General features: G+C 45.1%; 3 protein-coding genes across 7 annotated transcripts; 2 read left to right on the top strand and 1 right to left on the bottom strand.

Moving 5' to 3' along the window:
- Positions 1-32: 32 nt before the first annotated feature.
- Positions 33-2391, top strand: churc1 (churchill domain containing 1). Its single transcript, XM_053445928.1, has 4 exons — positions 33-191; positions 1181-1316; positions 1575-1645; positions 2041-2391. Exons 1-4 carry the CDS (start codon positions 153-155, stop codon positions 2131-2133), a joined length of 339 nt encoding a protein of 112 aa, XP_053301903.1. The 5' UTR covers positions 33-152; the 3' UTR covers positions 2134-2391.
- A 1229-nt stretch (positions 2392-3620) lies between these two features.
- ttbk2b (tau tubulin kinase 2b) lies at positions 3621-11096 on the bottom strand. The gene is made up of 15 exons (XM_053445924.1): positions 10809-11096; positions 10145-10267; positions 9891-10038; positions 8911-8984; positions 8676-8816; positions 8488-8592; positions 8035-8100; positions 7843-7935; positions 7622-7747; positions 7365-7522; positions 6976-7165; positions 6572-6786; positions 6057-6486; positions 5090-5790; positions 3621-4806 (listed from the first exon to the last, which is right to left on the bottom strand). Exons 2-15 carry the CDS (start codon positions 10211-10213, stop codon positions 4458-4460), a joined length of 2865 nt encoding a protein of 954 aa, XP_053301899.1. The 5' UTR covers positions 10214-10267; positions 10809-11096; the 3' UTR covers positions 3621-4457.
- A 1138-nt stretch (positions 11097-12234) lies between these two features.
- On the top strand, positions 12235-21897 carry mideasa (mitotic deacetylase associated SANT domain protein a). Of its 5 annotated transcripts, none has more exons than XM_053445259.1 (13): positions 12235-12374; positions 13321-15042; positions 16236-16463; positions 17347-17689; positions 17778-17844; positions 17956-18098; positions 18339-18442; positions 18647-18722; positions 18919-19007; positions 19557-19700; positions 19784-19912; positions 20092-20258; positions 20906-21897. In XM_053445259.1, exons 2-13 carry the CDS (start codon positions 13579-13581, stop codon positions 21165-21167), a joined length of 3216 nt encoding a protein of 1071 aa, XP_053301234.1. In that variant the 5' UTR covers positions 12235-12374; positions 13321-13578; the 3' UTR covers positions 21168-21897. The 5 variants fall into 5 exon arrangements, with proteins under 5 accessions (XP_053301234.1, XP_053301238.1, XP_053301237.1 ...); XM_053445263.1 differs by having other exon boundaries at positions 16236-16454; XM_053445262.1 differs by having other exon boundaries at positions 13321-15036.
- The last annotated feature ends 4571 nt before the right edge of the window (positions 21898-26468 follow it).

The following is a 26468-nucleotide window of genomic DNA, read 5'->3' on the forward strand; positions in this document are numbered from 1 at the left end:
ATCTACAGAACACAATGACGAGATGATTTAGCGGCGCGGATGTTGTGCAGATCTAATAACCAGCGGGGAACGTCAGTGCGGAAGTAGATGTTTACGATTTCTCTGCTGCTGCTCATCGTTTATTTACGTTGGAAATAAAGTGCAAAGTGAAGATGTGTAACGGATGCTTGCACAAAGAATACCCGGACAGGGTGAGTTCTACTTTGATCAACTTTACCAAGCTCCTTAGTCCCTGATGCGTCAACATCTATGATGCCTTCGATCAACCACACGAGCTAAATAGGTTTTAAGTTCAGGCGAACATTTGACTTGTGGTGTATTTCCTGCTCTCCTCTTCTACAGATCGTGTATTGATATGTCACTCCGTTAATCTAGATAGATAGATTAAGAGAGAGATGATAGATAGAAGGGGATAGAGAGAGAGGAGAGATTGATCGATAGATAGAAAGAGAGAGAGAGGGGTATGGATGGATTAAGAGAGAGGTGATAGATAGAAAGAGAGAGGGTATGGATGGATAGGGAGATAGAGGGGATAGTTAGATAGAGAGATGATTGATAGAGAGAGAGAGGATAAATATAGAGAGGATATATATATATATAGAGAGAGAGAGGATAGATGGATGGATAGAGAGAAAGAGGATAGATATAAAGATAGATAGATGGAGAGAGAGAGAAAGGATAGATAGATGGATAGAAAGAGAGAGAGAGGATATATAGATGATAGATAGAGAGAGAGAGAGAGAGAGAGAGAGAGAGAGAGAGACAGATAGCAAGATAGAGAGGATATATAGATAGAAAAAGAGAGGATAGATGGAGAGACAGAGAGGGTGGATAGATCGATATCCATATCTCTATAGAAAGATGTATCTATCGATATCTAAATTGCAGTTTAACTTTAGATTGGATAATTGTTTAATAATTGTACGTAAACATGAAAAAAAATATTTTCTGCATTGTTTTATTCTGTAAAATAAACGTTATCATATCAATACTGCTTTGTCTTTGAAAGTGGAAGTTGATCCACATGTTGGCAGTTTATTAGGAACACCCAGCTACAGTGACAAAGCCGTTCTGCAGTAACTCCAACTTTCACGAGTGTCATTGTGTGTCCAAACTGTTGAAACAGGCGTGTGTCTGTTATTTCTGCTTCAAACTAAAGTGCGTATGATTTCCTGCTCAGGGAAACACCTGTCTGGAGAATGGCTCCTACCTGATGAACTACCTGTGCTGTGCCAGCTGCCACCAGAGGGACTTTGTGCTGATCAGCAACAAAACCACAGCGGAGGAGGATGGAGAGGAGATCGTCACATATGACCGTTAGTCTCTTTTCTTCTAGGCCCGTTATGAATCAAATTGTCCTGTGGTGTCAGTTTTCGAAAATCTTGTGGAAATTCATTATAGAGAAGCAGAGGTTGGCACAGCAGCAGTTTTGAAAGGAGAAGTGCAACAATCATGTAAAAAGTGTCTACACAGATTTATATCCAAAGTGAAACTAGACGAGAGTTTGATAATCATGTCTCCACCTTCACTGCATCTTTCACATGTGTTTGACTCGTGTTCATTTGTGCTTCCAGATGTTTGTAAAAACTGCGATCACGTCGTCGCCCGACACGAATACACTTTCTCTGTCGTTGATGAATATCAGGTGAGAGATGTTGTCTGGTTTATTCACCATAACTAAACAGATTCTGATGTTAGATGCTTGTTTTCAGACCTGACATTGAACATAAGACAACAGAATTCATGGCTACTTGTTTACAGTTGCTTTGTTTACATGGACACTAATATTCCAACATTATTTTGATTATGATATTGACATTAGTTGCTAATAGAACATTCCATTTCTGTTCCTGTTGACATGTAACAACTTACACGTCTACATAATGAGATTAAGATCCGAATACTTCACATTGATTTGATTATTGCTTCTTAAGGTAATCAGAGAATGCTGTTTCCATGGCAGTGTCTTATTCAGACTCTCAATCCTGCTAATATTAGAATCCTTTCCTCTGTACATAAAGTGTGTATTGTGTTGTGCAGGAGTACACCATGTTGTGCATGCTGTGTGGAAAGGCAGAGGACTCCATCAGTGTGTTGCCAGATGACCCCCGACAGTCCGCTCCGCTCTTCTAGAACCAAACCTGCATCCCTTCGGCCCCTTTTTAGATCAACTCACACTGACGTGGACTCACTGCCGGCTCCTTGCTTCAGGGTTCCAAGTATTTCATCATGCCATTTCAAAATTCAATGCATGTTCGTTACATAATATTAAGAAACTAGCTGTATTCTTATAACGTTAGAACAGGGAATACAGCTTTTTATGACAAACTAATATTCTGTATGTTAACTGATTATAAATTGTAAATAAAACTTTTTATTCAGCCATCAAAACCCTTTGTATCTTACTTCTTCCTAACTCAAAATATCTTATGTCACAAAGTCAGAATGATAAAATAATGCAAAGTCAACATTTCAGGATCTTTTAAAACAAAAGTATAATCGTGTGCTTGTATTAATTTAGACAAAGACCTTTGTCCCAGAGTAGTCCGGCTCACAATGTTTTGATTATGTTGAGCTACAGTGTTTGAGTCCAGATGTTTTCATTTCAAGCTCGTTCTCGACTGTGGAAACGACAACTGACAAAAACAATCTCCCCTCAAGGTCAAGAACAAATGTTTGGCCTCTACTTTCAAATGATGAGTCTAAAAAACATTTACTACGCATTTCCACATTTCATTGTGTGATTCGACTGAGAGACGGGTTTGTGAGAGTATTTGTGCTGAGTTGCTGGTTGTTGTCGACATCTGGTCATTTGTTGTAGTTTCTGTTTCCTGTACAGCAGTCAAAGTACTTAAACAACCTAAATCTGCCATACTGGACATCTCAATTAGTATTCATTCAGTTACTCCAGTTTCATTAGAGTCAATGCAAGAAAGCCCCTAACTGATTTAGAGTTTATCCCTCTTGAGCTTCAGTGTCCAGATGAGCTCTTAATGCCATTTACTGCTGCTAAACTGCTGGTTAGACATTAGCTCCCTTCACATTTTAAACCTCAGTGACCACAACAGGTGGAGCAGTCTTCATTTCACTCTGGTTTCATGGCGGTTGTCATCTGGGACCCTCCCCTGGCCCTGCAGCCCCCTCCCCCCTCTCTCGACTCAGTCACCAGATCTTCAGCACTCTCTCTCCACTGCTCTTGGGGCATGTCGCTGAGCTAAAAATTGCCTCGTCAGTGTTTTAGTTTGGGACAATGCTTTTTCTCTCTTCTGTATACACTCATTCTAGAGATAACGCAGACATACACATGGGTTATCTAGAGTAGCTGTTTCTGGATATTAATGCTCCTGCTGCAGTTTAGAAACATTGGCTTCCAGTGCTGAGGGCCACAAACCAAATTCCACTCAGTTGTGGCAGAAATCTCAAGAGACCAAACATATTTGCACATCTAGATTCAACTTTGGCTGAGTGAAGAAACAGGAAGTACATTATGGTGAAGTAAAACTTAAATCCTAATAAAGTCTACATGTGAAAGCAGGAAATGAGACTTTGAGATCTAGAATTTTTGTCAAAGTCCCTTTTTAAAATTGGGATAACAAATAAAATGCAACAATCGCCAGACATGATGAAAATGTTCCTTTTTTAATCAGCTTTTGTCTCTTGTCGTGTCCGTGGGAAATTAAAATGCACTTTGCTGCTGCTGGTCTATAATAAAATTTTGCATTTTGTTCAGAAGCGGTTCAATAAAAATACATATGATTTAACCGATTGTACAAATGAATAAAAAAAAAAATTGCCGTGATGCCCATGCACTTTTACAATACTTAAGTATGTGTGCGCTTACATTTACATTCTATAATTCCAATGTCTTCTGCATGACAAACATTTTCTAGCAAAGTAAAAGCACACTACAACACTGTGATATGCCAGAATGAGCAAATTCATTGTTAAATATTATAACCAATCGGTTTTACAGGAGTGAGGTCGATATGGGACAGCATGCCCTGATCATCTTCATTAATCGCTGATCTTGTTTTACTTTACTATTAGTGTTCTTGCCGTGAGTATACAGTTTCTATGAGTGTTTGTAATGGTACATATATACAGTTAGCATCATTTTTTACATCCCTCGAGTATTCAACATGTTTTTGGTCTCGTATTAGGCCTATAAGGAGTGTTCAGAGAGGAAGTGTGAGATGAGAGGTAAGAGTTGGCAATCTCAAGCTTTTCTTCATCTTTTTCTTTCATCTGCAGGTATCAAGCAACATCGTTGTATTTTAAGAGATACTACCAATAGATGAATAAATAAATAAATACAATTTATCATACATTTTACATTACATACAGTACATTCCTCTTGAGTAAATACTGTATTTACACATGCTCTCAGTAACTGGATGTGACACAGCCTCTCGCTACAGCTGCACGATTCGCGATCAGTCTTTTTGAGTGAAACACAGTCATCGATTCACTTTCCCAGAACCTTTGCTCTCGAGGATCAGACGCCTTCCCCCCCTGGCGCCGAGGTTCCACGGAGGCTGCCCGCTGGACCCGTCTTGCAGGTGCCGAGGAGGAGGGGATCCAGACAAGCTGGAGGGAGAGCGGCTGCGCCCCTGCAGCGCTCCGCCCTCGCGGAGTTCCTGGCGGGAGGGGGAGGAGCTTAGAGAGCGCTGCAAGGAGGAGGAGGAGCTGCGAGGGCGGGGGGGAGGGCTAAAGAGCATCCCGCTGCGGTCCTGCATCAGTTGGGTCAAGCTGGCGAGGAAGTCTGCATCACTGGTGCTGCTGGCTCGCACTCTTAGCCTACGCCTTCTGGAGACAAGAGCACAAGGCACATTGATTATAAAGCTGTGAAACGATTCAACCTCCAAGCTCTTCTGCTATATTTCCAGTTTAGCATAGGCCATTCAGTGTATTTAGATTATTTAAATACTTCACTATAATTGTATACTTTAACTGGTAGGGTCTGTTTTCTACATGCTGCAAGTCGCCATATTTATCATCAATCAAATGAGAAAAATAAATGTCCTTTTATCAACTACTGCGCAAAGATCTGTATTATCCTAAAAGCCCCTTGCCAGTGCACAGCTCTTACCTGTTGTCCGTACACGGACGGATGGGTGGTTTTCCAGGAGGCGGCCGAGGCAGGAATCTGCTCGTGAGCAGCTCGGGTATGAAGGTGGCGCTCACCGGCCGTGGGATCTTACTTTTACTCCCTGATGAGGAGGACAGAGAGAGGGGGTCTTCTCCTCCATAGTCGGACCTTGAGCCTCGCTCTGACCAGAGCCTGTCTCTGAGCAGAGCGCAGGGCAGGTTGTCGCAGGACAGAGATGGAGAGGGGGAGTGGGTTGGGGAGCCGGGGACGGGGCTGCTCCAGCGATGACGCCTCTCCATGTTGAGGTCCCTGCTAGCAGAGTCCAGGGGGGCGCTGGGGTCTCGTACCGGGATCCGGCTCAGTTTTGGCGACAAGGGCGAGTCTCTTTGCCTGAGCAAAGCTGGGGGTGGCGAGGAGGAAACTGTGACGGTGCTCTCCATAGCGCCCCCTATAGTGTCAGCTTGGGGCTGCTGATTGGGCTCTGAGGAGCGATCGGGCAGACCAGAGTCACTCTCTGGGTCTCTGTCGTTGGTCAGATGAGCTGCAGGGCTTTTGGCTGGGCTTGGCACTGGAGCTAACTCCAATCTCCCTCCATCATTTAAAATTTCCTCTGGAATTCTGTCCGATTTACTGGATGGAGCCTCCATCGGTATTGCATCCCTCCTCTCCTGTACAGGCGACTGGGGCCCACAGCTGGAGGACTGAGAAGAGTTTGATGATTGTTTAAGGGTTGCTGAAGAAATTATAATCTGATATTACCTCTAACAGGGATATAAAGAACTTGACACAAGGGTTTTCTGAGGTGTGACAGAAAATCTATTGAATATTACAGAAGAGGTATCCAGACCCTGTAATAAGGTCAAAAGCTCCACTGTTAGTGCTTCAGATTGTGTCAAAATATATGTCCAAAATATTTATTTTATTTGCTCTCAGGTGATTGTAAAACAAAACTCTTCATCAGTCCTACCTGGTCCATCTGAGGTCTTCCCATGATGACTGAGGGCATTTGTCCCAGCATGCCTGGCAGCCTCCTGTGGCCCAGTAGCCATGTGCCAGGCATGCCCATCTGAGACATGACGGGGCTGGTCGGGACTGCAGCGGACTGGCCATCCTGGTTCTTAGTCTCTGCGGTCTTCTCCTCATGCGGGGCTTCTGCTGAAGGTCTGCTTCCACTGCCTTGCTCCAGCTCCAGCATCACCCACTCCTGAGAGTCTCCCTCCTGGGGCACAGGACTGAGGTTCACGGCCACAAAGCCACTGCTCGCTGCGCACTCCTCTGGGTCAGGGGTCCCTGTGCCAGAGTGTGCCTCGTTGCAGGAGGGCGTCTGCTGCCCGTGTGGCTGCTCAGGGATAGATTTTTCTCCAACCTGAGAAAGGGACGGTCGCTTCTTGCCGAGGCTGAAAGAAGACATTATAGGCATTACTGTGAGACTCTGTATGTTTTGTCTGTATTTTTGTAATTCGATGTGTCTCGAGTACTTACTAGGCCTCGAGGAAGCGTTCAATGGTGGGCTTGGGTTCCGGTGCGAGCCTCTTTTCGAACGCCAAGCTCTGACTGTGTCTTATCCTCCGTAGAAGCGGTGCCGCTCGTTCCAGGAACATGGTCTCCGATCGTACCCGTCGAGGAGAACTCTGTACAGAACCGGTGTTGGGACTCTGGTTCCCCTGGTTCTGACTGTGTTCGTCCTCACTCACCCCCTGAAGAAAATAGGTGACAGTGGATAAGCTGCTAGAACATTTGTAGTCAAGGACATAGATTAATTGGATCTAAGCAATTATCATATCTCTTTGCAAGGTGAACAGAGCCTTGAATTTAGATTTATATAGTGATTACACTTGGGGTAGGACCAGTCCTCCTAATGTTAAAGTAAAGTACATTGCCCTGACCTTCCTGATGATCTGCTGGGCATGTTTATGGTTTAGGTTCCGGTCCATCTCCTCCCATACGTCTGCACCAGGGGTGGTCGGTGTGGGGATGGGGGGACAGTTGTCAGCATCACTGAGGCGTTCCCCTAGCAGGACATCCTCTGTGTTCTCCCGCTGCAGCTCGCCTGGCAGCACTGAGGCATTGGCCATGCTGTGGAGGAGAGAGAAGGTCACCCTGCTGGTTTTTCACAGCACAATATAGAGCAGTGATTTCTCTGACTGTGCAGATTTCTGTTCTAAAAAAAAAGCTGCAGATATATATTAAAAAACGCATCCTGCAGTATGTGAAGTTAATAAATATAATGCAATTGAAAAAACAATATAAAATAGTTTTCTTCAGCTGCAAGTACCCCATGTACGCTGGTGTTAGACGAGTGAGCTGCTGAGCGGTGGTTGCTGTGCCAGTGATGGACAGCATATCCCCTGAATCACATTTCTCCCAGTCGTAAGGGTCATTCTCCAGCACGCTGTGGCTCTTCATAGCGCTGTCAAAAATTGACGTCAGAAGCTGTCGCAAACAAAAACAGAAAACCACAGGGCTCAGCATTTGACGGCTGGAGAGGAATAAAGAGTGTATGCAACTTAGCACCTGCAAGAATTTGCTTACCTGATAGTCGGGCTTAGTGAAATAGTCCAAGGTCAAGATATGATCCAGGAAAGCAGTGAACTCTGAGGGAAGGTGCTTAAGCATGAGTCGGTTGTCATACGTCTCTTTAAGGTTTCCTACTTGTTCCTGGGAGCAGAGGGGAAATAAAAAATTCTGTTCATACACGCACACATGCTGTAACTAAACATCTACAGAGCATGTAGCATCATAGAGGCACATACCTTGTCTTTGATTTTCCTCCATGGAAGCTGACCGACCATGAATTCAACCAGCATGTAGAAGAGGGACCACAGGTCATCATGCCGACCCATTTCCTGCAGATTCGGACACAAGAGGGTAAGGAAGAGAGTAAATCCAAATTGAATGGAAAACCAGACTGCTGTGATAATCTTAGGTCTTAGGTCTGTGCTCACCTTATTCTTATGAGCATTGATTGATGCATATCGCACAGTTCCTCGAAATCCTGCCACAGGACGAGGCTGAAAGGTGAGGTAGAATCAAAAAGAGAGCGTGAAACACAAATAACAATCCTCACTGATGGGGAGTTTGCATGTTTGTGTCACATCAAGGTCACTGAGGTCACGTGGCACTCACTGCATATCTGTAATTTGAATATGGTGTGAAATGTAAATTTGATTGACGTCTACTTTCAATTTAAATACCTCCTTGTGAACTAAGAGTAAACTTTCATAAATATTCTGTGGTCAAACACTAATCTAGAACTTTATTTAAATTGTTATGTCAGTATATAGAGGAGTCTGAAGCTTTCCATTTAAGCTCCATAAATATTGATGTCCCATTTTCTGAGGATAGGTAATGGAAGAAGATAAAACAATGCTTTCAGGAAGCTGGCACACAGTACTTACTGGACGGACTTCCTGGCTGGAGTTGGTGAACTGACGGGCCAAACCAAAGTCAAGCATGTAGCAGCATCTGCAGGTGCTGGCTAGTCTTCCCATAGCAAAGTTAGACTGGACAGCGATAAACACAAACAATCAGCGAACGCACAACGGCAACACATTTACAAACCACCAAATGTTTCAGGTCTACTCACTGGTTTAATGTCCCGGTGCAGGAAGCCGACAGAATGGATGCTCTCGATGGCCTCTAGAATCTGCTTGCCGAGTCTCAAGGTGGTGGAGACAGAAAAGGTGCCGCGGCTCATGGTTCTGCGTAGATCTGCCAGGTTCCTCCCCTTTACACAGGAAATCAAGTGTTGCATGATGGGTCATACGGTATCAGACGCAAATGAAATACTCAACCAGCATTTCCCCGATGAAAAAACGTACCTGAAGTTCCATCACCACATAGTTGAAGCGATCATTTCTGCCACAGCCAACGAAGCGACACACGTGGTCTTTGCCTGTCAAAGAAATGTATATATATACATGTCAATATAAAATAAGTAGATAAGTTGATCCCTACTACTACTGGCCTTGTGAAGCCTCTAATCCCCATAAATGCACATTCTCTGCACCTACAATTGTGACTGTTACAGACACAAATATTAAGTATAGATATATTTATACAAATTTCATATCCTGTTTTTAATTAGTATCATTGACTGTAATAAATGGGTAATAATGAGAAATAATAAAACTGCTGATTCGACATTTTAGCATTACTAGACGATCACTACTTGCAGTAAATGGCGCGTATTTAATTCAGAGTTTCTGCAGTGTCCCAAAAATGTTATTGAAGACTTTTTAATACAAACCTAACACCTATAACACAGCAATTTACATGGTCCTTTTGTTCAAAGAATGATGGAAAACCAGTACAGACAATAACATCCTGCAATTACTCATTAATAACATTAATTTATTTGCATTAATGTCACGTTTTTCTAGGTAATTTACAGCTGCATATAACAATAATTTGGGAAAAAGGATATTTAACCAGATAAGTGGTGGAAAATTCAGGTATCAAATGAATACAAATATTGGATTTATGTTTTTTCCTAAAATTGACACAGAATGAGTTGACGAGTTTCCTCTAGCTACTGCAGCCCGCACTAATGTTCCGATTGTGCTGACGGAAACCGCACAAAAAGGACTGAAGAGCCTCCTGCAGCAGAATCCGCTGACACAGCAATCCTGCTTTTAGTTTACACTTGTATAATGTCTGCTGACAGACACAGTAACACCTTGTAATCAAACACTACTCATGGAGGGCAGGAACAAATATAAATGCCTCCTCTCTAATGCTTTTTCGAGGATTGTAACCGAACCAAGTGTATCAGGAGGTGGAAGTCGACGGCACCACTCACCCTGCAGCTTCTTCAGCACGGCCACCTCCATCTTCAGCACCTGTTTGGGCTGCTGAGCCGACTCCACCTTCAAGGCCACCGTGGCCTGGCTCAGCTGATCGAGCACCTCGTAGATCTCCCCGAACCCCCCTCCACCTATCTTCCTCGTCTGGTGGGGAGAAGAGATTGTCCATTGTTGTTGCTTTGGCCCCAAAAGGCTCAGATTTAGAGGAAACTGTGATTTAACTACGATTATTTTTTGAATGGCCACTCACCACTTTCCATCTGTCTCTGACCACGTCTGCCACTGACAGGATGTCAGCGTGCTCTGCAGCCCCACTCATCCTGAGAGCTCTCACCTGCAGCCTGCTCCTGGCATCAGTGGATCAAGCCCCTCGCTGAAATCAAGGGGAGGCAGATTTGCATTCACACTTTCTCCATTTCTGTTGCACTGCAGCTCATTAAAACAGGAGGCATTCATTGATGGGGCGGGGTAGCATTTAAAGGTTAGCCAAACCTCAGAGGAGAAGCTAAGCAATGCTAGCTGGTGGTCAAGTAAACACAGCAGCTGATGGAAAGAGGGACCATTGATTGTTAGAGATAACACAGAAACATGTGTGTGTGTGTGTGTGTGTGTGTGTAGCATTTAAAGGTTAGCCACACCTCCGAGGAGATGCTAACCGATGCTAGCCGGTGGTCAGGACACAACACAGCGGCTAGCTAGGCTTTGTGTTGTGTTGTGCCCGCGGAGCCATGGCAGCACCGGGACCAGCGCGGCGATCATCACACGGGTCATAACTGGATAATAACCGGCGGCTTGAGAGGATTAGTCGCCGCGAGGCTAATCTCATCTGTGTGGCCGCGCTCGGCTCCGGAGGTGGTCCTGTACACAAGCTAACTAGCATGTTTACGAGGCAGCCCCCCCTCCAGCCTCCTCACCTCGCTTCGGTGTGGTCGCAGTCAGCGGGTGCGATCCAGACTGCGCCCATGCTCGCCGGGGCAGCTCGGTCACTGGAGGCGGGGGAGGTGACGGACCATCGCTGAAGGTTAGCTGCAGATTAGCCCCCGTTAGCCCCCTCTGAAGGATGCGGAGCGATGCCCCAGTGTGTGTGTGTGTGTGTGCTGACTGCTGGCGGTGACGTCACAGCAGGGGGAAAGTCCCGCAAAGTCCAGCAGCGGGCGGTGACGTCACAGCTCTGACCGAACCTGCTCAGAGCACATGTGTGTGGGTCATACGTGTGTTGCATCATCACTATCCTCGTGTCTTTGATCGACGCTCATCGCGATCATCCCTGTTGATCGATAATGCAGCAGGGGCGTAGCAAAGGCCTCTGCTGCTGCACCCCCCCACGCCCAGTCCAGTTGGGACGCTGAGAGGAAGTCTGTATAATGCAGTGGCTGAGAGAACGCAATGCACTGCAAATCCAGAAAACACACGCAAATAGACTTTGCGTGAGTTACTTCAGTAACTTCTCATTATCATAATTAATCGTAATTGCCCTTCACATAGGCTACAGTGAAAATACACAGAATGTTGTCAAATAAACCCATATATTGTATTTTTGTTCTTCAAACCTTGTAGGCCTACAACTATGCCACTCTGGAACATGAAATCATAAGTATTTTTGTTTTGATAGAACGTTTAAAGAAAGCATTATTACCATGCAATTAAAGTCCCTTGTATCTAGGGTGTGCTCCAGTCCCCCCATCCACCACAAATCACATCTTATTTTTTAAAGTAATAAATAATAATAAATGACTTACACTTATTAAAACTAAGAATTGAGGTTCATTCTTGACCACAAGTTTAAACTTTTATTCAAAACCAGAAAGTTATATAAAGATACATTTCTATATTGACACAAATACAATCGATTCAGTGAATTTTAAAAGAACATTTCCTTGTTTATATCTGGTTTCAGAATCATATCCAAACAATCAGTATGAGCACATACCATCTCATGCCATCTTGTCTCATCTATCATATATCACAGGAAAAAATATCAATTATGAAAAAAGGTTATGGTAGTTGATAGGAGGAAATATGTGTTAAGTAGGTGAAAGTTGTATAAATTATTATAAAAGTTTAATGTATAAATTGTTTTTTTAATAAACTTGCTTGAACTACTACCGATGTCATAGATGAGAATGTGCAAATACAATGATTTTACATTTAGTCTGATTAATAAAGTAAAAGTAATGTGTAAACTGTATCATATGACTTTACATATCTGAATAAACTTCTTTATGACATCAGTGTAATATAATTAAACAAGGACAAATATAGATCATCTAATAAAGTTTGAAAGTCTTGGGTAATGTAATGCTGTGGGGGGGGGGGGGGGGGCTGCTGGATCTCTGAAGTCGTGGCTCCGGCCCTGTGTGGACACTGTTTCCGTGTGACGAGGCCAGACTCCGCTTTTCCGGGGCAGCCATGACAGCGAAAACAAACGTACACGGACACGGCGATGGGAGTGGTCAGACGACGGGATTGGACAACAGGATGTGAGTTGCGCTGTTTTTTCGGGGTGAGGCGGCGCGTTTTGGGGGACGCATAACTTTTCCTCTGGGTGTTTGTTTGCGCACTTTTTTTTTCTCAAGCTACGGATGGACGGATACTAGCGGAGCCCGTGGAGCCGCCTGCGGGGGCTCGGCCGTGCAGTGTTGAAATCAGCGGAAACGCCTGTGCGGTGCGGTGCGGGGCAGGGTTTCCGCACCACCCACGTCTCATGTGCGGTTCACTCGCGGAAAAAAGTTGTGGACATGTTTTCCCGGAGCTGCACGGTTTTACGCACACGCCGCGCGACGTCGTAGCCGTTCACGCGTCTCTCCTGCGTGCGTGGACTTCGCAGCAGCTCTTTCCTGCTATTCTCGAATCTAAACCCGCCTGTTCGCCATATTTGTGCGCAGAGAAACTCGAGGGAAAGTTGTCAGAGTTATGACACTCGCTGCGCACGATCCCTCCGCGGGGCTGCACGCAGTCGACTTTGATCGGAACCAAAGCAGCTCCATGGAGCTGGAGCTCCGTGCACCATTGATGAGGTACACACACTGGGTTCATGTCGAGCTCCTTGTTTATTCTTTTTTTGATAAAACGTCAGTGGCCATCGCCCGGGTGTCTGCACGAGCCCCTTCGTTTCCTGTATTTCTTGTTATGCCAAATGGCAGCTGAACCGCAAGCGCCTCCTTGTAGCCTTTGGCTGCTTAGTAACTGCAGTTTATAACTCTCCCTTTGCATGCACATGGACCTAAATGTCTTTATATATATATATTCTGTATTCTCCCTCTTCTGCTTCTGCTCACTTTTACAGATCCACTCTTCACTTTTCTATCTGGGCTATTTGCTTGTGTAGGCCTCGGTTTCCTCTTTGCTGAAAGTAGACTGCAAACTTTGTGCTTGTGCTCAGAGGAAGAAACATAAAAGTGTCTAACCCCTCCTTTCTCTCATAAGGTCTGGCAGCCTGGAGAGGATGAGAAGAATGGACAACAAACCTCAGATTTGATTCTACAAGAAGGACGGTTGCATGTTCCCCACCCTGCACTTTCCTCTGGGATTTATATTTCCTCCAAAATACCTCTGTGTACACAACTAAACGAAACATTTCTCGACTGCAGGCCGAGACAACACACTACAGAGGCGATAACTTCAGATTTGCACACCCAATTAAAGACGGAGAGCGGTGACATTTTTGTTCATTAGAACATTAGTATGAGTCTCCCGCCTCAAATCAACACGGACAAGAGTGGCAAGCATCAGGCTGCAGCCATGAAGGAGTCAGTGCAGCATTCAGGGGAGGTTTACTATGGTATGGGACCTCCCACTCTAGAGTCGAGCCACAGTGACTCTGCGAGCAGCTCTGCTGTTTATAACCCCGATAAAGGGCCCCCAAGTTTACCACACTACCAGCAGGCTGCTCCAGTAAAGTGGACACACCAGGACTCCATACAGGCCCCCGGCTGGTCTCAGGAAGCCCCCGTTCCAGCCTGGGGGCAGAACTTTGGTCCCTACATGGGTGGGGTGAACGTCAGGGGTCAGATGGCGTTCCACAAAGGAGTCCACGAAGGTGTAACTCTGCCAGTGGGTGGAGAGAATCAAGTGCCCGCACCCGCCGAGGCTTATAGAGATGCCAACCAGGCACCAGCTCAGGGGAGGGGGCTCGAGTGGGAGCAGCACGCTGTGGCTGCGATGCAACAGGCGCAGCTGCAAGCATACCAACATGGCCACAAAGGTGCGGAGCTCCAGGGTCAGCCCCACGTGCCGCCTCACGCTTTGCAGGGGTCCATGCTGCAGCCCTTCCAGTCGACATTTCGACCCAGCAAGCAGCAGTTCTCCTCTGGCTATTACTCAGTTTTTCCAGGGAACAAGGCCATGCCGAGCCTGGCCTACGGAGAGCAACAGAAAACTCAACAACAACTGCTTCACCAGATGCAGCAGCAAAAAATGCATCATCATCACCAGCAGCAGCAGCAACAACAGCAGCAGCAGTTGCAGCAACAGCATCAACTTCAGATGCAGCAGCAGCAACATCTGCAGCAACACCAGCATCACCATATCCAACATCATCAAATGCAACAGCAACAGCAACAACTGCAGCACATGCAGCAGTATCATCAGCAGCATCAGCTTCAGGGGCGACAGCAGCAAATGCAGCAAATGCAACAACAGCAGCAGCTGCAGCAAAATGTGCCACAGCAAGATGCAACAACACAACTGCAGGTGCAACCAAAACAGCCACTGACCCAAAACTTTGTAGGCTATCAGTCTCCTGAACCCTGTCCTCCTGAGGTTGCATCTAAAAAGGAGGAGGTCGGCTCAGTGGAGCCACAGACTCAAACCTGTGACTCATCAGCCGTATCTGAACCTGGTCCCGAAAAGGGCCCCGCAGATCCTGAAGAGGCCTCAGACTCACACCCGGCGGCCCCACGGCGCTCGCGTCGCCTTTCCAGAGAAGGACAGTCCCCACTGGGTCCCCCTCCGACGAACATCTGGCCTCAGGGCTCCAAAGAACCTTCAGCGTCCCAGAACGGAGTGGCGGGCGAAAAGAGAGGAGGGGAGAGCCAGGTGGCCACAGGAGGCGTCATCCAGATCACCCGCCGGAGGAGGAGGGCGTCGAAGGAGATCAACCTGGAGACTCTTGCACAGACGGCTTCGGAAAGGCAAAAAATGGTCAAGGTTAAACAATCACTCACTGACACTGTATTTCCTTTTTTATTCATGGTAATCAAAGCAATTGAGCGTTTGCTTCAGTCAGCTGCACAAAGAGGAAGAACCCTGTTTCTATGCAGAACTTCCCCCGTGGTTTACAAAATCCTCTTATTGGGTCTGTTTACTCGATTCCGTGGAACCTCAGCCGTAGCAGGCGGCGACAAATACTAGTGCAACCTGAAAAACTATTATTGAACATCCTGCTTTCTAGATTTTGAGGATTGTCCTCATTTTATCGCTGTGAGGGAGGCGACACCTTTAACCCTGTTCCTCAGGATTTATATTGTTTACATTCTGAGTGGCGCACCCACTGGAGCCGGCGTCTCAATTTTTTCTTTAGCAGCTCAGTTAAACACAGTAAACAAAAAGCTAGATCCATTTTCTCAGAGCTCTGTCCTCAAGGGGTTAACCAGGCTTGTTGTAGGCTTTAGTGCAGAGGGCGAAGGCTGGATGTACAATCAGAGGAGCTGCATGTCTGCACACCTCCACATTCCTGCAGGCTGTTTCCCAGTCATTCAGCAGAGCCAGGGAGGGGCCGAGCTGTCAACCTGCACGACTGCAACTCCCCAACACACCCCGAACAGGTTTAATATCGCTGCTCACAAACCCTGCACTGTTGTATTGCGGTTGAGGTTGGCTCTTTTCTGGTGAAGCAGATGAGATTCACATGTCCTCACTCCGGTTCCTCTGGTGACTTTGCCTGGAGAGTGAATCATAAAACTGACTTATATCTCTCTTTGCCAATAATAGATGTTAGGATTGCTGCACATGTGCATTTCCGAGAAGAAAGTTGAAGGAAATAAAACGACAAGGGTTTGTTTATGTTACAGAGAAGGGTGTGACTTCTGACAGGCTTCTGCAGAATTCCGGCTTTTTGAGCTCTGTGAGTGAAAATCAATATTACAATAGAGTGAAGTCTGCTGGAGAATCTGACTCATGCAGTTAAGACTCTGTAACAATTGATTGATTGATTAGTTCAACGACAGAAAGTTAATGAGCAACATCTTTGATGAGGATGAAGATGAGCGTTGTAGGTGTAGAGCCCTCTCGTCCTCTTTTCACATCGCAACCCCTTTTCCTTTTCTCCCAAAATATCCTGTCATGCTCTCTCTCTCCCTCTCTCTCTCACATCGCCTTCTTTCTTCTTCCTGCCTCCACAGGAAGATGGTTCCTCCGTCAGACAGGCCACCATGGTGCCCCTGGTCATCCCCGTGTCTGTGCCGGTGCACAGGAGTCCGATGGATCCTCTGGGCCTCTGGGCTCAGGGTCGACTCGGCCAGGGCGAGCGTCCGACCGCGGCGCTGTCCGACCGCATCCCCTCCGTCATCGTGGCTCGCCGGCGATCGCTCAGGAACTCCATGTCTGAGAGTCTTGGCCAGGTTAGTTCGGTGAGGAGACGAGATCTGCTTTGCTTTGATTGTCACACGCAGCTAGATCATTGTTTGTGATAAGTGGTACCAGCTCTTTTATCGTAGGGACTCAAGGCTACAAGTGAAGTTATTGAAACGTGGTGGAAGGGTTGGACATGGGCCAAGAATTTCAAAACTTTTTTTGAATCTTGATTTAAAATAAAACCCCGGCACTGACTCATATAGTGACTCATATCAAGTGTATCAAATCTGGGGCAGCTTGATTGAATTTAAGCCGCCGGTTGGGTCCAGTGGAGGTATGCGCTCTACCAAGTGACATTCTAGTAGAATTAGAAGGTGCTGAAACCTGAAGCAGCCATGAAGGGAGTGGATTAGCTCTGTTATAAAGTGGGTGTGAACGTTCACAATGAAGCCTGATTCAACAGTTTGACATCATTCGATCCGATACCGTCATGGAAAGAAAAACATCCGAGGACAAACGTGATCGTGTGTGTGGTTGAGGTAAAGACCAGTGAAAGCTCGGTGATATCTGCTCAGCAAAGAGGGTCACATGCATCGAGCACTTTATTAGGAACACCATGCATTCACTGAGCAGGGCCTCGCTTCACACCCTCAGTTCTTCAAACCGCTGTTTCTGCACATATTCTTTCTTTTAATCTCTTTCACCACATCCTAAATGTGTTCTACTAAGTTCTCATCTGGTGACGTGGTGCACATGATCAGCAACAATGTTTATTGTTTATAAGAATATTGGTCGTTATTAAGAGCCAGGAAAACATTCTGAACTCTGTTACCCCTCCTCCTCCATCCTGACCTGTCAACACGAGGCAGGTTGGGTCCACGGATTCCTGTCGACTCTGCTATCAACAAGTTAAAGTAACATGTTCCATCTTCTATCCAGGATGGAGAGAACGATCCAGGGCCGGATGCGGATGGAAAATCCAAATTCAAGCGTCGCCCTCGCCCGGAGCCTCTCATCATCCCTCCTCCCAAACCATCCACCTTCATCGCTCCATCCATCTACTCCAGCATCTCCTCCTACCAGAGCAACCTGCGCTCCCCGGTCCGTATGCCAGACCACCCCCTCATACTGCCCCCCTACACGCCTCCACCCATCCTCTCTCCTGTGCGCGAGGGCTCTGGACTCTACTTCTCCACCTTGATGACCAGCATCGCCGTCAGCAACCAGATCCTGCCTCTGCCGCCAACGCCCAAGACTGCGACGCGCAGCCTGTTGCGCTCTGGTGAGTCGTGGTTGTTGACCCTCTCGTAAAATCCACTAGAGACTTTATCGGATAATGTTTTAAAGTTTCTTTTATTTGCATTTTTCAGCTAGTTCAGATATTACTCCCCCTGTCCTGCCCATGATCACTGATGTCACACCAGTTAGCCTGGAACCGTGAGTACAACCTCCAACATCGAAACAGGCTTCTGAGGTCTTTCAATATTTGTCCCAAAAGCTCTCAGCTCTGATCTCCATAACTGTGCTTTTTTTATTATTATTATCCAGGCGCATCAACATCGGACAGCAGTACCAGGCAGATATTCCTGATCTGCAGGATCAACTTTCCTCCCAGTTTGACCAGCTCAAGGCCGACTTGGTTTGGGTCCCTGTGGAAAACTCTAACCTGAAACATGGCGACCAGGAGAGCAGTAAGTATCTCATGTCATACTGACTGTTGAGACTCATTTAAAGAGATAAAAAAAACATCCACCAGAGGGCAGCACAGGGTCAAGAGATTCTGAGAACAACACACATGATGGCTGTGAGGGGGTTCTGATGATGTGCCTTCTGAAAACACAACTCAGCACAGTGAGCCTTCAAGGTTATGGATTCTTCCTGAGCTGTTTTCTCACGACACGCCTCTTTTCTTTTCTTTTCTTTTTTCCCAGTGGTTGATTTGATGAACATGGCTTGTTCCAGTGTGCTCACAGGGGGAGGAACCAATCAGGAGCTGGTTTTACACTGTTTACATGAATGTGGAGGGGATTTTCTTGTAAGTATAGTGACTCACATTCTCGGTCGACTTGAAGAAATTCAGTTTGCACTGATAACGATCAAAATGAAACAAATTAAAACGAACGATAGCAGCAGAATTTGATCAAAAAACATTAAATATTGGTGTAAATTCACATGTTTTTGTTATTTTTTAAAGTTAGATTTGGTTTCATGTGTTTCCCTCTCTGATGCTTGTTTGCAGGAAACATTGGGACGTTTGATGCTTCAGGACCCTGTTTTTCCCAGAGGCCATACCCTGGCTGGTTATCACTACTCAGGCGAGTTTAAATTCTACAGGAAAATTAAGTCTTTTAAATCTAAACCACTTTTATCTACTCTAACAGATTCCCACATTACCCTCATCTCTTCCTCTTCCTCTCTTGTTCTTTATGATTTTTTTTAAATTACTCTCTAAATGTTCACTCATTCGTGTAAGAACACATAAAATGTTACTGCCTCTGAATGAACTCGCAGGCTCTGACAGCTGGACGGCAGAAGAGAAGCGCTACTTCAATAAGGGCATCTCTGCCTACAGGAAGGACTTCTTTCTGGTGCAGAAACTGGTATGCTCGTTAATTTCTCCCCTGCAGCATAAACAAGCACAAATCAACCCGAATAAATCTAAAAATACATTTGACTTTAATTAAATCTGCCCTGTGTTGTGTCCGTAAATGCTATGACACTCATTTTGAGGCATTGGTTTAATTAATTAAAACAAACATCATTAGAACTTAGTCATTATCGGACCTTGACTGCATTTTAAAGCATGTGACAGTTAGTGTTGGAAAATGTGCAAGTTTACAAACAGGAAGCTGCCAGCTCCTCTTTCAACACAAACTGAGCTAGAACGAGCAGAAAAAAATTACAAAATAGAAGATTCAAGTAGCATTGCCACATCCTCTTTGAGTCAGGAAGTAAGTTGATTTGTGGGAAATGTGGTCTTTACTTCAGTATCGATACCACGAGACTACCGCTGCTCTTAATTTATACACCGTAGTGCTGCAGATGAACCTTTTACATATAAACATTGACGGTGCATTGAACATCAGAATACTAACATTAATCTGTGTGTGTGTGTGTGTGTCTGTGTTTTTTGTTGCGCTGGTTTAAAGGTGCAGACTAAGACTGTGGCTCAGTGTGTAGAGTTCTACTACACGTACAAGAAGCAGGTGAAGATCGGACGGAATAGTATTTTAACCTTCGGGCCTCCAGACTCGCCAGGGGAGAAACAGGCAGAGGCTGTGGTGGACATCAAGGTAGGACAGAGTTAAAGTGGCTAAAATGTACCGCACCACGTACTGGTTACTGGTTACTGGTTAAAAGAACGTCTTCATCACAGGGCTCCCATCAGTCCAAACTGGCTCTTGGAGAGACGGGTGGGGACGACAAGAAGGATCTGTCTTATGACCAGATTACTGAGAGAGACCATCAGGCGAGCGTTGCTCAGTCACTACAGGCTCATGACTATGTAAGTATTTCGCTGCATGTTGGGTCTGTAAATAGTGATCATTGATGTTTGGTCAATAAAATGTTAGAAAGAATCACAGAGGGCGTTTTCAGTGGTTTAATCAACACCAGGAGAAGAACTTCCATCGAAACTTTGATATAGAAACTACAAAACTTCTTTATACTTGTCTGGTGCTCCAGGCGGGAACAATGCTGGTGATCAAAGAGCCAGTCGCTGTGAATAAGGAGGCTCATCGCCCGGCGGCACATCCCAGGCCTCGGGCCGACCCTGTGGCAAAGAAGCCCAGAGCCCCGGCAAAGCCACCGCAGGATCCGGACGCAGTGTTCCCGTGCAAGAAGTGTGGCAGGTATATGATGTTTGTATTCAGGATTTCAAGTGTGGGTTTTGCAATCAGCACTAGCTGAACGCTCGCCTGCTTTGCAGTGTTGTCGTCTCAATAGTGTTTGTGAGAGTTGCAGCCGCAGTGTCTACTCAGTGCGTTGGTTGTTGTTCATGTGGGTCAATAACAAGATTACAGAACAAGCAGGATGTTGTGAATTCAGCAGTCATGTGAAGAAATGCAGATAATGAAGTTATAAGGTCATAAAATTGTGAAATAATGGGCACTGATTGACAGACTAATAAAACCTGCAATAAACTGCAGGGTGTATTTAGAGCAGTTTTTAGACTCTTAATTATCTTTCTCTGTATCAACCTCATAAATTAAATATTGCTTGAGCTGCAGTTTTATTGGAGTAAGGGCAAAGAACTTGATGACTTGTGTTTGCTTTAATGACTCAGGCCACACCGATGTGGCAAGTATCAAACCGATTTATTCACAGAATCTTCTCATGAATGGTTAGCGAACTGGTTGGAAGCCAGGTGCATGCTGGGAAAAGCACATAATAGGGCTGAAGAGTTTCACAAGGTTTAAAGAACGATTTCGATCAATTTATTAAATGTACACACCTGCTATTGTGTGTAACGTTGCATCATTTTTTCTTCGTACTCCAGGGTGTTTAATAAGGTGAAGAGTCGAAGCGCCCACATGAAGAGTCACGCCGAGCAGGAGAAGAAGGCGGCGGCGCTGCGTCTGAAAGAGGAAGAGGAGCAGGCGGCGGCTGAAGCTCGAGCCAGGAAGGTGGCGGCAGCGGCAGCAGCGTCGACGGCGGCGGCTGCCAATCAGGGGGGAAATGGGAATGGAGTGACCGAGCAGGTCAGCAGCCATGAAGAGTCATCGGAAAGAGAGGATGACGATGATGAGGATTGGCGCTAAGGAATAAAACTCAATGAGGAGATTGATGATTGGTAAATGGAGGGGAAAGAGGGCAATTGAATCAGAAAAGGGAGGAATAAAAAAAAAAAAAACTACACAGCCATGGAGAGCAAGAGCTTCTCACGTCTTCCTGTTCATCTTCTCACTCCGTCATCTCTTTGACCATTATTCAGCTTTACACCGTTAACCAGGCGGTCACACTCCAACCCTTCGCATTTGTATCTTTTAAATATTCAGAGAAAGTTTATTTTTTTGTAAATGCACTTATACTGTACGCTTCTGCTTTTTTGCCAAAATTGCCTTTTTTATATCAATTATTTAATTGAATATACGTCGAAAATATTGTAACTTTTTCATTGAGAGGACTTCATCAGATAATCAGGGTGTCTCTTTAGCAATACAAACGACAAGATCAAAAAAATATATATGTTTCACTTTATAGCCATGACCCTTTTAAATATAATTAGATCCCATATTTAAAAATCTTTTCTCTTTGGAAAGTGTAGTTCTTCAGATTCCCATCAGGTCTCAGGTTAGTTGTTCACTTGCTTTCACAACTAAGGGACCTTTTTGAAATGATTCTGTACAAAAAAAAAGTATATATGAGATGTCGCCATGTATTTATAATGATGCATTTTTCAATGATCTTTGGTAATATAAAAACTAATCATGTCATCTGCAATATGACTTGTGAATTGAAAAGTTTATTAAAATCACTACTGTTGTGAAAGTGTGTCTCTTTTTTCCCTCACATTGCAATTTTTGAGCCAGCAGGGGGCGGTAAAGGGTCAGTTTGATGGTGCTTTGTGGAAAGATGGAATCCTTGTCGAGATGGTTTTAGATTCACCTGGTTGAATTTGTTAATGGATTCTATCAAAATCCATTTGTCATTTTACCCTTTCAGTGATAAAATCCTGCTTTGAACAGCCTCGTCTGTATCCACTAAGCAGGGTAAATTAATACCTCTCCTCATAGGTCTGATTTAATATGCAACACAGGCCCCTACATGCCGGTCATCTCCAGATTAAGGGCCGGGGAACCCATCTTCTGATGCAGTGTGGTGAACTGTGAGGTTGATCAATGGTGGCATAACTCATTGCATAACAACATTTAGATATGTGCTCAGCAGAGAGGAGTGTGGCTTGTTGCCCCCAGGAGATGAGATCACGGAGGACGACATGGCCCTGTTTCTGTCTCCCACTCGTCACTGACAAGCTGGTCTCTGACAGCTCTCATTTAGTCCTCCTGCTGCTGCTGCTGTGATGTGTCCACAAGAGGCTTCATGCGCCAGGACGAGGACAGAAGGAAATCACCTGACTTTACCTTTTGATGTGGATTCAATCATGGCTTTAACCATCTCTGAGAAAAAAGTTTTTATTTTGTTTTATCCCCTTGTGAAGCACTTTGTCACTTTGTTAAGAGAAGTGCTTTACAAATCAAGTTTATTATTATATTATGAAGGGGCTTAAGTAATGATTACCTTACTATTAGATGTACTCTTACAGTTACCATGCAACCATATACACAGTTGGTATTCTTAGTTGTACATTGCTGGAGTCAGTAGCTGTGTCATGAGGCTGTCTTTAGTGGCTGCAGTACTTTGAGTTAAACACTAAAGATCTCAACATGCTGATGTACAGGAGGTATACTTTAGTTAAACAAGCTGAGGTTGATGGAAATGTCATTGGCTTTGCAGGTAGTGGTTCATAAACCAGATTAAACATTTAACCTGATATAACCTGCAACAATTAAAGCCAGTGAATCAGTTAATGAGTTATCATGATTCATCCTCTGGGGACCATGAAGGTCCAGACTCTGTGAACCCAGCTGTTGTTGCAACATCTCACGGTGGCTCTAGAGGACGAGTCAAGGGTCACCATCATCAGTAGGATTCATCCTCTGGGGACCATGAATGTCTTCACAAATGTTCATGGATACCCCAGGTCTGGTAATGAGGTCCCCTCTGAAAAGCCAGTTCTGCGGTGGACACAGTAAAACAGGTCAGCAAGAGGGAGCAGAAAATGAAGACCTTGCAAAGAAGAGCGGTGCAGAGTGACGGAGACAAAAGGCAGAACCCTGGATCAATGTCACTGAATGTCTGGAAGACAAACGAGGAGATCGATGGTTCCTCTCCAGCACGGCAGAGGTTAAACCGGAAAAGTGCATCAAGGTTATTTATGATCGGCCATTCAGATGTAAAGCTTTGATCATTTTCTGGATGTGACCCGTGAGGCTGCAGGTCAATGTCATTCTTGCAGTAAATACACAGAAAGAAACTGAGGCCAAGGGGCCGATGAAAAACGATATGATAAGATACGATACAATAGACAAGATAACATAAGATAAGGTCAAATGTATTTGTCCCTAAATCCTTTATAAAGGCTTTAGAAAATGTTTAAAAAAATGTGACTTTGGAAAAACATTGATATAGTTGTCTGTTGGAACGAATGGTTGCACTCATTTCTTGCACACTCACCACAATAACAACGTACAAAGTAAAAGTATTGCAGGAGTAAAGGTAGTAGTGATGAACGAGGATGTGCCTGTTGTCTCGATTCATTTACATCGAGTAAAAATCTTCCACTTGGGCTCATTTACAGCCTTTGAACTGAAATTCTTCCGTAGAATACAAATGAAAATAAAGTGTCAGCTTCTCTTTAACTCCTTCTGAAGACCTTCTGCCGTATATCACATGTAATCGCTCCAGCATTGCTTACATCACGCCGTCCTTGGTGCCGAACCAGAATCACTTGGTTTAACGACTATGACGCCATTTAACTGACAACCCACTCAGCTCAGTTCCAATCTGTGGTCAATGGCCTTGAGGGGTGTAATCTGCCCGGCTGACCCCCGTGACCCGGGACACCTCTTGCTTTGATTGGTTGTCTGCCTGTCATCCTCATCCACAGCTCTCAACCATGTTAGATTCCGGTGCTGTGCTGAGGACATAAAGGAGCCACTCGCTGTGCCATACATCAGCTGCGACTCTATCCTCACACAGGAGCTCGCTTAATGGAATTAAAAGCATCCGTCAGCGTTTTTCGGGTGCAGTCAGCAGCTCCACTGCACGTTTATGCAAATCCCTTGCCCTCCACTATGGATCAGTTGCCCCCAGTGCAGCGGGACTGGGAGGCCCCAGAAACACAGGGTGGTTGTGATTGAGCTGGACATGTCAGGTTACGTGTGATTTATGTGTCTTGTTTTAATGGAACACACAAGATGATTGTGGGAGGTGGTGCATCCGGCTCTGAGTGAGGAGGTTCGGGTTTCAGCTTTAACAAGATGACATTTTGTCCATCAAGTCATCGCTGAAGGCTGATATCGATGTCCAGCAGCTTAAAGGAATAGATCAATATTCAAGGCAATATGCTTACTTACTGTCTTGCCGAGGTGGATATGCGCTCATGTCAGTAGATACTGTCCTGTCCCAGATCGTGAGCAACGACAAAGACGAGAGAAACACAGATTTTAAAGGAAAAGGTTCCGATGTGTTGTTCAGGAGGATCAATGTATCAGCAGGGGGCTGAGTGTTGTATCGTGGGAAATCTGAGACTTTAAATAAAGATGCACGACACGACTGCTCCTCAAAGGTGAAGTCAAAGTGTCTCGATCCACCGGTTGCTGCAGTAAAGTTCATTAAACCCAGCCTCCTCTAATGTTAGTGGATGGGACATGGACTGGACTAAATAGTCTAAATACACAATTTAAGTAGCTCTTATCACACTGATGTATGTTCAAGTCATCACTTTTCAGTTAAGTTCAGTTTGATGATTTTTTGCTTGTTTGGATGTTAAAAAGAAAATCAAATAAAAGTTTGAATTCTCTACGTGATGCATGACAGTCAGTTCTGTACATTTAAAAGACAACAGACTTAACTTATGATCATCTGGCATTTAAGGAGGCGTCCTGATATGAGAAACATTTATTAACGGCTTCCAGAAGCTAAAAGCAAACACTGTTCCATTTAAAAAAGGTATCACAGGGTCACTTCTCGATGCACATGTGTTTTTGTGGTGTTCTTTTGACCATTTCTAATGAAACAGGGCTGTCTTATTAAAGTGTAGCAGGAAATATTGCCCTTCTGCGGAGGCTGCCTTCGTTAAAGCAGTGACTCTGTGAGGGTGAGCCAGAAGCTCTTGTTCTCCTATGGGACGGTTGGCAGGACTTAGGAGAGGACGACTGAACTGGGAGCACTTACAGTGTGGGAGTGTGTTTGGCAGAGCATCATCCGCCACCTCTTTCACTCATGGGTAATTTCTAATTTCAGAAAGGTGGCCTCCCAAAATGCTTGTTCTGCAGACTCACAACAAAGGAGGGTGTCTGCTTTAATAAGCAATGAGTGACTTTAGTGTGGGGGAGGACGGGGCTCATGGGTCCAGCTTCCCTAACGTTGCTGCTGCAGCGATGGACCGTAAATCCCTCTGTTTAAATTAGTCTCAGAGTTCCAGCTACATTAAATTCCCTTTTCCACCTCCCCCTCACCTGGAGGCTGCATCTGATATGAAGCTTATCTCATCATCCATCCGTCCGTTATCTACACCGCTTGTCCTCTGAGGGGTCCGGGGGAGCTGGAGCCAATCCCATTTGACATTGGGTGATAGGCAGGGTGCACCTGGGATAAGTTGCCAGCATATCGCCAACATACAAAGATTTCATACTCCCATTCACACCTACTGGCAATCCTCAGGTAACGTTAGCTGAATGTTTATGTATAAGACAGGTTTCTGCTTCCTCCCACTATACTGAAAGAAAACCAGGTATTTACAAGGATTAGTTCTGGCCGTACACAACGCGTTTACACTACCTCAAATGAAAGAAATTTGAGAAAAGTTAATTTGACTTGAACTCCATGTCCCATCCACTAACATAGAGGAGGCGGGGCGTTATGACCTGTACTGCAGCCAGCCAGCAGGGGGTGATCCAGACACGGGATGTTGTCCATCTTTAAACAGTCGATGGATCTGACGCAGTAAACTGGCATCTTTAGCCCTGTTATTCAATATGCTTAATAAATAATGGAAAGCTTTTAACATTTCCCAATCACGTGTTCTTACCACCGACCAAACTGAGAAACATTCATTTCTTTCGTTCCACATACTCTCCACTCGGCTACGTTCTGTTACAGCCTCTGTTTAATATTCATTTTCAAAGATTTATTTGGACGTCAAAGGTAATTTATCTTGACAAGAGCAGTGAGCACATAAAAGTGTTGGTTTAGCTGCGTTTCGAGAGGGGGGGGGGGGGGGGGGGTGGTTTAGCCTCCACTGCCTCCGTCTTCTACTTGTAAATCAGCTTATGATG

The sequence above is a fragment of the Pleuronectes platessa genome, chromosome 17 (genome assembly GCF_947347685.1).
Source record: "Pleuronectes platessa chromosome 17, fPlePla1.1, whole genome shotgun sequence".
Taxonomy (NCBI): domain Eukaryota; kingdom Metazoa; phylum Chordata; class Actinopteri; order Pleuronectiformes; family Pleuronectidae; genus Pleuronectes; species Pleuronectes platessa.

Coding starts and splice junctions, on each gene's coding strand:
- churc1 (XM_053445928.1), top strand. CDS start 153: ATGTGTAACGGATGCTTGCACAAAGAATACCCGGACAGG. Junction 192..1,180: donor ACAAAGAATACCCGGACAGG/GTGAGTTCTACT, acceptor TTTCCTGCTCAG/GGAAACACCTGTCTGGAGAA. Junction 1,646..2,040: donor CTGTCGTTGATGAATATCAG/GTGAGAGATGTT, acceptor TGTGTTGTGCAG/GAGTACACCATGTTGTGCAT.
- ttbk2b (XM_053445924.1), bottom strand. CDS start 10,213: ATGAGTGGGGCTGCAGAGCACGCTGACATCCTGTCAGTGGCAGACGTG. Junction 8,101..8,487: donor CCAGCCAGGAAGTCCGTCCA/GTAAGTACTGTG, acceptor CTCACCTTTCAG/CCTCGTCCTGTGGCAGGATT. Junction 4,807..5,089: donor CGTCCGTGTACGGACAACAG/GTAAGAGCTGTG, acceptor TCTTGTCTCCAG/AAGGCGTAGGCTAAGAGTGC.
- mideasa (XM_053445259.1), top strand. CDS start 13,579: ATGAGTCTCCCGCCTCAAATCAACACGGACAAGAGTGGCAAGCATCAG. Junction 18,443..18,646: donor AATGTGGAGGGGATTTTCTT/GTAAGTATAGTG, acceptor GCTTGTTTGCAG/GAAACATTGGGACGTTTGAT. Junction 19,913..20,091: donor CACTACAGGCTCATGACTAT/GTAAGTATTTCG, acceptor CTGGTGCTCCAG/GCGGGAACAATGCTGGTGAT.